The 11,781-nt window shown below is 35.3% G+C and overlaps 1 protein-coding gene across 1 annotated transcript in view; it reads right to left on the bottom strand.

The window, feature by feature from the left end:
• Positions 1-11,781, bottom strand: part of MSH4 (mutS homolog 4) — a 125,749-nt gene that overhangs the window by 38,198 nt on the left and 75,770 nt on the right. The window contains exons 12-15 of the mRNA XM_004369069.2: positions 10,386-10,522; positions 9,106-9,209; positions 7,942-8,066; positions 5,857-6,057 (exon numbers count right to left, since the gene is read on the bottom strand). Of these exons, the coding sequence (XP_004369126.1) occupies positions 5,857-6,057; positions 7,942-8,066; positions 9,106-9,209; positions 10,386-10,522 (567 nt within the window). The remainder of the gene's footprint in view (positions 1-5,856; positions 6,058-7,941; positions 8,067-9,105; positions 9,210-10,385; positions 10,523-11,781) is intronic.

Genomic DNA, 11,781 nt, shown 5'->3' with positions numbered 1-11,781 from the left:
TTCCTTATCCTTTGTGGTGGATTTTACTTTAAAGTCTATTTTGTCAGAGATTAATATTGTCACTCTTACTCTTTTTTGAGTGTTGTTTGCTTGATATATTTTTTCCATCCTTTGAGTTTTAGTTTGCTTGTGTCTTTAAGTCTAAGGTGTGTCTCTTGTAGGCAGCATATAGATGTTTTTTTATCCATTCTGCCATTCTCTGTCTCTTTATTGGTGCATTTAGTTCATTTACATTTAGTGCAATTATTAATAAGTATGAGTTTAGTGCTTTCATTTTGATGTTCTTTGGGTGCTGTTGACAGTTTCTTTGTTCCACTTAATTTTCTGTGCTGTTGTTTTTCTTTGTGTATTTTCTTTTCATCTTTTTAATTGTTGTTGATTTTGTGTTTGCTGAGTCTTTATATTTTTCTAGTTTTTTATTTTGACTTGTAGGATTGTTAGTTTCCTTTGTGGTTATCTTAGTATTTCCCCCTATTTCTCTAAGTTTAAACCAGTCTTTTATTTCTTTATATCGCCTTTGACTTCCTTTCCATATGAAAAATCTATGTCTACTTTTTTTAGTCCCTCTATTTTGTTTTAATGTTGCCATCTTTTACATATTGACACTTCTGTTTCCCTATGTTCAGTGTTTTAGCTTTGATTTATTTTCGTGACTTCCCTATCTGAGTTGATATCTGGTTGCTCTGTCTTGTGTTCTAGTCTTGGGTTGTTATCAGATGTGACTGATTTTCTAACTGGAGGACTCCCTTTAGCATTTCTTGTAATTTTGGTTTGGTTTTTGCAAATTCTTGAAACTTCTGTTTATCTGGAAATGGCCTAATTTCACCATCTTATTTGAGAGACAGTTTTGCTGGATATATAACTCTTGACTGGCAATTTGTTTCCTTCAAGGCTTTATATATGTCATCCCACTGCCTTCTTGCCTGCATGGTTTCTGCTGAGTAGTCTGAGCTTATTCTTATTGACTCTCCTTTGTAGATAACTTTTCGTTTATCCCTAGTTGCTCTTAAAATTCTCTCTTTATCTTTGGTTTTGGCAAGATTATATGTCTTGGTGACTTTTTTTGGGGTCTATCTTATGTGGTGTTCGATGAGCATCTTGGATAGATATCTTCTCATCTTATCAGGGAGGTTTTCTGCCAACAAATCTTGAACAATTCTGTCTGTATTTTCTGTTATCATCATCTGTTCCGGTACTCCAATCACTTGTAGGTTATTCCTCTTGATAGAGTCCCACATAATTCTTAGTGTTTCTTCATTTTTTAAAATCCTTTTACCTGATTTTTCCTCAAATAAGTTGGTGTCAAGTGCTTTACCTTCAATCTCACTAATTCTGACTTCCATTGCCTCAGTTCTGCTCCTATGACTTTCTATTGAGTTGTCTAATTGTGAAATATTATTGTTAATTTTCTGGATTTCTGATTGCTGCCTCTCTATGGATTCTTACAGCCTGTTAAATTTGTCATTATGTTCTTCTCTAATCTTAAATTCTGTATTGCTTTGTCTGCATTTTGCCGAATCTCCTTCCTGATGTTTTGAAGAGTTATGTATATTAATCTTTTGTATTCTGCCCCCAGTAATTCCAAGAAATTCTCTTCCTCTGGAAAATTTCTTGATTCTTTATTCTGGGAGCTTGCTGAAGCCATCATGGTCTGCCTCTTTATGTGATTTGATTATTGACTGTTGTCTCCAAGCCTTCAATAACTTAGTGTGTATATATATATATTTGTTTGCTTACTGTGTCCTAGCTTCTTGTTTTGTTTTGTTTTGTTTTGATATGGCTGAATAGGCTGTGTGTTCATGTGAGCTAGCCTGATCACCGGCGCCCCTGAAGCTCCAACGTCCTGCCACCAGGTGGCCAGATCTGGCACTAAGTGCACCCAGTAGTCTACCCACTCATCCTGTATGGATTCAACTCAGGTGTCCAGGTAGTCACCCACCTAATGTGTGGTTCAGACTCTCACCTACAGTCCTAGGCAGGCATGGGTGATTAGTGTAGGTACAGGCATCCAGCTGCAGCAGGGACTCACACGCTGAGCAAGGCAGGGGAAAGTGTCCCCAAGTGTCTGGTGGGAAATTGTGTCCCTGTTCTCTACAGCACGTAGGTGGGTGGGTTTTGCAGCCACACTATGAGCACCCAATACTGTTGACTGTAAGGACTAGGGGGCACCACTTATTCTTGGACCCCGTCACAGGTCGCTAGGTGGCGTGGGTGGAGCAACCAGTTGTCAGGCCCCTGATGTGGGTAGGTTAAACCCTGCTTAATGGGCAGAGCAGTGTCAAATGTTACAAACTTCCCACTTCACAGCTGAAACAGCTGAAGTTAGATTTCAGGTATATACTCTGTTGTACTGTGGTAATGAGGGCCTACGCTGCTGAAATTGGCCCACACAAGTCTCTGCAGGAGGAAATTCAAAGTCCGTGGACCCTTATGCCTGTGCCTAGGCAAAGAACTTGTGCATACCCTGAGTTCCTGGCTTAGGAGAGCTGGCAGTTTATTTTTTCTCTGTTTGTTTATTTGTTCCCTCTCCAAGGCAAAGAGAATGTTTCAGGGCGTGTGGTGGGTCCTACTTCTGGTCCAGAGGACTTGGCAGTCACTGAAGCCATCCTGGACCCAGTGTAGAGCAGGGAGTGGGGAGGTAAATGGGAGAGAGGTTTTTCCCAAAGGGGAGTGTTTTTGATCCTCGTGGTAGGCCAGGTGCAAGTACTTATCTTTCACCAGTCGAGGGCTGCTTCTCACTGGTTCTGGATAGCCAAGTAGACTCTCTGCCACTAGGCCTCTCCCGATGTGGAAAATGCCTCCGAAGTGCCACTGCTTGCCCCACTGCACACCAAGAGCTGATCCAGTTTGAAGGGCTCCAGCTCCCACCAGGTCAGTTCTTGCAACTCCTCACTGCTTCTGAACCATCTCTCCCTTCCCCTGCTACTCAGTCCAATTCCTCAACTTTGCCTTTGATGTTCAGGGCTTCTAGACTGTCCTATATAATCGATTCACTTGTTTTTTGAGGTCTTTGTTGTAAGAGGGACCACCGCAAGCATCTTACTATGCTCCCATCTTGGCCCTGCCCCGGCCAATTGATTTTTGACAAAGGTGCCAATCCCATTAAATAGGGAAGGAAAGGTCTCTTCAACAAATGGTGCTAACTGGATCTTCACATGCAAAAGAATGAAGTTAGACCCATACCTTATACCATATATAAAAATTAACTCAAAATGAATCAATAACCTAAATATAAAAACTATAACCATAAAATTTTTATAAGAAAATATAGGGGTAAAGATTCAAGATCCTGATTTTGACAAAAGAACAGGCAACAAAAGGCAAAATAGATAAGCTGGACTTTATCAAAATTAAAAACTTTAGCGCATCAAAGGAATTCATCAACAAGGTGAAGAGATAACCTTATAGAATGGGAAAAAATATGTAGTAACCATATATCTGATAAGGGTTTAATATCCAAAATATGTAAAGAACTCCAACAGTTCAACAACAAAAAGACAAATACAATATAAAAACATGCAAAGGGCTTTAATCAACATTCCTCCAAAAAGATATACAAATGGTCAATAAGCACATGAAAAGATGCTCAATATCATTTGTGATTAGGAAAATGCAAATCAAATAAGATACCACTGCACTTTTACTAAACCAAAATCCATTGCCATCAAGTCAATTCTGACTCATAATGACCCTACAGGACAGAGTAGAACTGCCCCATAGGGTTTCCAAAGAGCAGTGGTAGATTCGAACTGCCAAGCTTTTGATTAGCAGCCAATCTCTCACTCCTACTAGGATGGCTATTACTAGAAAAACAGCAAAAAACAAGTTTTGGAGAAGATGTGGAGCAACTGGAACCCTCATCCATTTCTAGTCAGACTGTAAAATGGTGCAGCCACTGTGGAAAACAGTTTGGCAGATGCTGAAAAAATTAAATATAGAATTACCATATGACCCACCCAACAATGCCACTCCTAGGTATATACCTAAAAGACTTAAAAGCAGGGACTCAAACAGATAATTGTACACCAATGTTCATTGCAGCTTTATTTACAATAGTCAAAAAGTGGAAACATCTAAATGTACATCAACAGATGAATGAATAAACAAAATGTGATACATACATCTACTGGAATATTATTCAGCCATGAAGAGAAATAAAGTTCTGATACATGCTAAGATATGGATGTATCTTGAAAACATTACGCTAAACGAAATAAGTCAGACTCAAAAGGACAAATACTGTATGATCCCACTTATATGAGATATCTAGAACTGGGAAGGCATAGAGACAAAAGTTTATCAATGGTTGTCAGGGGCTGGAGGGATGTGGAAATGGGGAGTATCCTAAAGGAATACTAAGTTTCTATTTGGGGTGATGAAAACTTTTGGAAATAGATAGTGGTGATGGTTGCACAACATGGCAAATATAATTAACACTGCTGAATCGTACATTTACAAATGGTTAAAATGGCAATTTTTTGTTATATGTATTTTACCACAATACAAAAATTTAAACAATGGGTAGTGACAAGAAAAATAATTATCTTTAAATATTTGACTATTATTAGGAAGACAGTCTAAATTTACTCTGTGATGCATAGAAGATAACAATTAGGACTAATGAATAGAAGTTATATAAAGTGGATTTCAATTCAGTATAATAAGTTCTCTAATATTAGAGTTGTTGAATAAGTAGACAATGCTCATCATAGCTATTCAAATAGAGGTAGGATTATTACGTCACATGTAAATCAGATAGTATTCTTATAAGGGGTGGAAAGTTAGCTAAGATGTCCTTTTAACTCTAGTAACACTCTAAGTTAAACTAAATAAAATATTTACTCTTCATTCATTCACTGAACTGATTTGCTTTCCCAGTACTAAGGGTGAATTTACAGTGGATCACCAGTATTATTATTGTAGTGTAGCCCTTATAATCGATTACACTAGAACAGGGTTCTCAATGTCAGCACTACTGATATTTTGGGCTAGATAAATCTCCCTTGTGGGGAGGGGCAATGTTCTATGCAATGTAGGATGTTCAGCAGCATCCCTGTCTTCTACACAGCCGCTAGCTGTAACAATCAAAACTGTCTCCAGGCATTGCCAATGTCCCCAAGGGTGGGGGCAAAACTACCCCTGGTTGAGAACAACTGCATAAGTCTTATAACTGGGTCCAGTCATCTAATCTCTGACTCATGTAGTCATCTGATCTCTGAATCATGTAGTCCTCAAGGAAAGCCAATTTTCAGAGACTGGAGGTAGGTGGTACTTGTACACCAAGAAATATGTGACAACATTGGGCAAGTGGCAGCCACTTATGTGTGCACGTGTGTGTGATATGTGAACTGATGTAGCCATGTTATCAGTGCCCCTCAAGTAAAGTAAACAAAATGTTTCCCTGCCCAATGTTTTATTTTTGGAAAAATCTCACATGAGTTTTGAAAGGTAGTTTATCCTACTTACTTCACTTTTTCTTACAACATAGTTTGATTCTGAACCTGAAATAATTATATGACTCAATTTACCAATAATTGATTCAACATTAACAGTTAAAGTAAGGAAGTTTCCACTTCTGTTATATGCCATACAATTTTTAATGCAATGTTATGCAAACTGGATGATGCTTAATATCTTATATCCCACACAATTTTTAGTGCAATGCAATTCAAACTTGATGGTGCTTAATAAATACCAAATAGTAAAAGTTATGGCTTATATAATAGACATATTATTATATTTTTAGGTAAGAGAACTGTTCTTGGGATAATTAGGCGCCTGGACCTATAAAGTCAGGCACAAAACGTTTTGAACAGAGAACAGAATTAGTAACTATAAAGTAAAGCTGTAACTTACCAATCTGGGCCATAATCTGACAAAGAGCAATCTGTTTTAAATATGTAGATTTCCCACTCATATTTGGTCCAGTTACGATCAAAAAATTACTCCCTTCCGTAATATAGGTATCGTTGGCAACAGGTTTTTCCACAGTTATTTTTTCAAGAATGGGATGCCATCCTTGTTTGATTGCCAAGGTATCAGTAAACTCTGGTCGAACTAAATAAAATAGAATGGTTTTGAAAGATTAATATACTTAGATACAAAAATTTTTTTGGTGTGTATGTACTGCGTATATCTTAGTCATTTGACTAGGGCCAATTTGGAACAATAAGACTATTATTTTATCCCAAATCACTACCTGTTGCTGTTAGTTGCTGTCAAGTCAATTCCAACTCATGGCGATCCCTAAATTATAACTGATTCACTCTCATCACAATCACAACTTCTATTCAATTCCAGGAAATGCTAAGATTCAGCTCTCTGACATTTTTCTGGGTTCCAAAACAGTTCATAAAATTTTCAGATTTGTATAGGTTAAAAAAAAAAAAATAGCCATCGATAATACTTTCAAAATAACAATTGATTGCCAGTACTATAGAATTACACATTTACTTAATTCCCATCTTAAGTATATTTCAAATTTGGCATACTTAGCTTTTAAAATGAGGCACAGAGTAAAAAAAATATAAAGATAATTTGCTGCTAAAGCCTTTGGAGAAATTTTGTCTCAAAAGAAACCTCAGAGGCTAGCAAAAATCAGACACAAAGATATTGTTAATTTATAGAAACAAATCATCATCAGGTCTCTATGGATAACTTCTGAGTAGAGGAAGAAGGAAGACAGTGGGAGGACAAGTGAAAACTAAAATGCTATTTACATCTAAACAAAACATATGGAAAAAATTGAAAGCATTCAATATAAAAGTGAAGTTCATGAGAATAAAAAAATGTTTTTTTTAACTATTTCAAAACCATTTTTAACACCAAAAATTCATTATTTACAGGTTTGGAGTTTCAGGATGGCCCCTCTCAAATAAAAGTGAGCAACATTAAGTCTTTTAATAGTTAAGAAAATTACCATAGAATAGCTGATCCCTAATGTAAGATTTTGACCCCAAAGTAGACCTAAATGGCTGTAAAAGTTTTGGCCCATAAAATACCAGTTGAAAAAGTTAATATTTCCATAAGACATGAAAAACTTCCATCCTTATAAGATGCTTACCCTTTTAAAAAATGGAGCCCTGGTGGCGCAGTGGTTAAGAGCTCAGCTGCTAATCAAATGGTCAGCAGTTAGAATCCACCAGCTGCTCCTTGAAAACTCTATGGGGTAGTTCTACTCTGTCCTATGGGGTTGTTATGAGTTGGAATCAACTTGATGGCAACGAGTTTGGTTTTTTTCTATTATTATAAAAAATAAATTAACATAATATTTTGGAAATGTTACTGCTGATTTTAGCTAGAAATTTTAATATTATCAAGTCTGAAATTATTCAACCATAATTATCACATACTAGTTCTGTAAATTGGCATAGTGTGGTATGCTTATTACTGATAAGTTGAAAAGAAATTTCAAGAGGCTGACTTGAAGTATTTATTCAACATTAGAAAGTTATTTAACATTTATATTCAAGGTCTATGTATGGACTTGGGATATAAAAATGAATGACATAATTCATGATCTTGGGATGCTCACATCTAAGAAGATAGTTTAGAAAATGCTCACTTTGGAGATTCACTTCTTTATTAATATTAGTCACACTGCTTCTAATGAGCCTTCAGATCTGAACTTATAAATTTGGAGAACTGTCATTTTCACTAAAAAGATAGTTCTGCAAGTCTTTCTTGTTTTGAGAAACTTTAAAGTTTCTTGCACAGATTTTTCTTTTTGATTTGCCAATTTCTCAATAAATAATTTTCTGACTTTTAAAATATATTTTAGGGTTAATTTCACTTTCTCTATTTGTAGTTACTCTAGGACCATAAGCAAGAGATTCTATTTCAACTTAAAATTTTAAAACATTCAGAATTGTTATGTGAGATTGTTTGAATGGAATACAGATTTCAGCATGCAACATGTTTATTCCAAAGAAAGTAACTTACCATAGTCAGAAAGAGTGCAGGCATGAGCAAATGACAGAAGCATATCCAGCATTGACACAGTGTCAGAGAGCTTATATAAACAATGAATATGTTCATAAATCTCACTAAGCAGTCTGCACACTATCCTGAAAGTACATGTTTGGTAGACATGTAATAATGCTTTTTTAAAAGGGACAATGTAATTAGAAAACAATATTGAATTAATTGCCTGAGGTAAAATACATTCACAGCTGAGTTGTACACTACATATAAAGTCCACTGTTCAATTGCCCTGTTTTAAAGATGAGGAAACTGAAGCCCATGCTTAAGGTCACAGCTACTTAGCACGTTAACATCATGCTTTTTAAATGACTGCTTTTATATTCAATAAAAATATTTTTATATAGGTAAAATCAAGCCTTTACTACACTTGGACAGACCCCATCTGCTAATAATTTTGTGTTTTTGTAAATGTTGAGTTCCAAACAAAGGCTATTAAGTATTTTCTCTCTCATTATCCCTAAGCTCTCTTTCACATACACACGTACACCGGCATAACTATTTAAGCTTTTTTACAGCAGTTATAATACTGTGATATAATACAAAAGTTTTTCCCTTACAAGGAGAAATATGTACTCGATACTATGTATTATAATCTCTGTGGTCCACGTCCTGAAATTGTTTTGAAAGCTCAACCTTCCTCTTTGACATCTCAGTCCACCAATTTTGAATGTTCTATTTCTTCTTTCTAGCTGTATTGCTATTTTTCATGAATAGCAAAAGAACTAGCACTATTGTGATGTTGCTACGGAATTATCAAGGATAGAAAAGCTAAGGGCTTAGAGATCGTAAGAAAAGAATAAGTTGAATGAAGTCCAAGATAAGCCCATGTTGTATGTGCCAAGTTCTTCATCCTAGTGGAATACATACAACAAAAGTATCAGTTATACTGGTATTTTTTGGAACTAAATTTGCCCTGAAGTTTCAGTGAGGATCAGTGATTCCTAGTCATAATGGTAGACATTAAAATCTTTAACTGTCCTCTCAGAAAATGTTCTTTCTCTGCTAACATTCCTAATTCTACAATTGTCTGCAATCAGACAAAAAGTCAATTAATGAAATTTATCACAGTGCCTCAAATTAAACCAATTTCATTCAATATTTAAATACTTCAAATGCTCTTACATATAAGTCATGTGATAGATTTCTCTCAAAGACTCTTGGCATCTTTCATTCATTTTAATTAAATCTGCTGATGTAAAGCTGTAAGAATTTTTCATTTTAGAAATCTGCTAGAAAATTAAAAAACAAATGTCAAAATAAGCACACACTGCTATTAAATAAAACATATAACTTTTAAATAATAGAAATCTACATATTTAAGTTAATCGCTTTAATTTTTGAAATACAGTATCACAAAGGAAGTTCTGAATAATGTTTGTGAAAGACAAAAAGGAAGATCACTTCCAGGGCTGAAGCAGGATATATTTAACCTAGCTCCTCTGACATGACTGTTTTGACAAGCCTTAAAATAGCCATGTTAAAACACTGTGTCTTATTACCAAGTAATACGCATAACAGATGTCAAGAAACTCCTGTCTCTGACCCCTACCTCAGGCCCTTGTCCATTCCTGAACCCCATCCAATCTCTAACCTCATTACTGAGTCCCAACCTGTTCTTTACTCCATCCCTTACTATTTGGTAATAAGTATATTTTAAAAAAACTCCAAAAGCTAAACGGTTTGTTTTTGTCAAAAGGTATCCCCTAGGAACAGAAAAATCGAAGATTAGATTAACCAGTTGCTGTCTAGTTAATTCCAACTCAATATGACCCCACGTGTTTCAGAGTAGAATTATGACATTTTAGAAGTGGTTCACCCTGCCTTTTTTCCAAGGTGTACCTCTGGGTGGGTTTGAACTGCCAACCTTTTGGTTAGCAGCCTAGTGGTTAACCATTTGCCCCACACAGGGACTCCCAGATTTGATTAGACTTTTCCAAACTGGTATATTATGGAGGAGTTAATGTGTGTGTAGAAAAAAGTTTTTCCATGGTCCAAAGGCTTGGAAATACTGGATTAAAAAAAGTTAAGCAGATCTCTTTACTTCACAACTTTTTGAACTTTATTAGGCAAATATGCCTGGAGAACTGTTGAAAACAAGAGATGGTGCAGTATTTTCCAAATTTCTGTTACCAAAAACATCTTTCGAACTTTTCTTCTTCCTGTTCTTTTTCTCCCCATACCAAACTCTCAGAAATCTGTATTTGATATTTTTCTTAAAAAGCTTCTAAATCACTCTTAGAGTTAGTATAGCTGTTAAGTGAGTGGGTGGGAGTAGAAGGAGAAGCAATATACAGAACATTCAAAAATTTAGCATGTTAAACTCAAGGACTGCCTGAAATATGTAAATCTAATTCTGTAAAATCAGAAACAATAATTTCTTAACCAAACACTCTAGAATGAACCTTAATAAATTCTGAAGGAAGTTGATCATTGCGAAGGTTTGTACTATCTGTACTCATCTGGATGAAAAATCCTCGAGCAGAGCTAAAACTTGTCCTTAAAGGAAGACTGTATTTTTCTGCAAGTTGTGTTATCATTCCTAGTGACCAGAAATAAGGAAGAAAAAACAAAGAATTTTAATGAGAAAATTACTTTCACTTTAAAAAGTCATCACATGGTTTTCTGTTATTTTATACGTAAATAGAAAGGTGATATTATTCTTTTAAACTCTAAATGATTTTTAATGCCTAAAAGATATGGTTAATCACTCTTTAAGATAATCATTGTAGTACAAAAGCACTCATTCTGATAGGTATTCTGAAAGAAAAATATATCAAAAAATTTAAAATAAAACCAAGACTGTTTAATATTCTTTGTGTTTATAGTTTTTGATTTGTTGTTCTTTCCACTTTTTTGAAAGAGATAATCACCTGAATTATTATAATTATTAATTCATAAGAAATTTCCTCTACAAACACATTTTACAAAATGAAATATTCCAAAAAAGAAAATAAGTGATTCACCAAATAAAATTCTTAAACCCGAATCTCTATTATCAGCTTCAAACTCATTTCAGAGCTGTAGACTTATAACTTGATGAACCATTAATACTTTGAACATTACCTGAAAAAACTAAACTAACATCTTCATTCTTCAAAATAGTTCCTTCTCCTGATTTTCCTGCTTTCCTTGATGGTACCATCATTCTCAGGCTAGAAATCTCAACACTGATAACTACATTTCTCTTTACCTCTGCCATATCTACTCAATTATTAACATCTAATAATTCTTTCTTCTCTCCGTACATTCCCCTCTTCTCATCTATACTACTTTCACCCTAAATAATGTTTTATTAACTTGTAATACTTGAACTAGTCTCCCTGGCTCTGTATCTCCACTCAAATTCATTCAACACATTATCAGATTAACCTTCTTTATCAATTTCACTCCACTGAACAAAAACATTTCAGGGCTTCTTCATACTCCTTGGGAAAAGATCCAAACTCACAGTCTTCAAAGAATAAATTCTGGTCCCTAATCTACATTTCACATCTTATCTCTCACTAATCCTGTAACGGAGCTCTCTATCCCATCCTAACAGGTTTCCTCACACATCCCTTGAGATTTCCTTGTGTCTCTGTGCTTCAACTTACACTAGTGCAGTGTGTGCGACCTCTTTCTAAAGGTAGCCCATTTACTAAAATCCTTTCCTCCTACGTATAAGCTCTACATCCAGTCTCTGAACTTTCTACCCTGCTACAGTTTCTTCATACATTTTATATCCATGTGAAGTTATATTATATATATTTCTTTACTGTCTGCCTCCCTTACTATAACATAAGCTCCATGAAGGCAGGG

The sequence above is a fragment of the Trichechus manatus genome, unplaced genomic scaffold (assembly GCF_000243295.1).
Source record: "Trichechus manatus latirostris isolate Lorelei unplaced genomic scaffold, TriManLat1.0 scaffold00003, whole genome shotgun sequence".
Classification (NCBI taxonomy): domain Eukaryota; kingdom Metazoa; phylum Chordata; class Mammalia; order Sirenia; family Trichechidae; genus Trichechus; species Trichechus manatus.
This window is presented reverse-complemented; position numbering and strand designations above follow the sequence as displayed.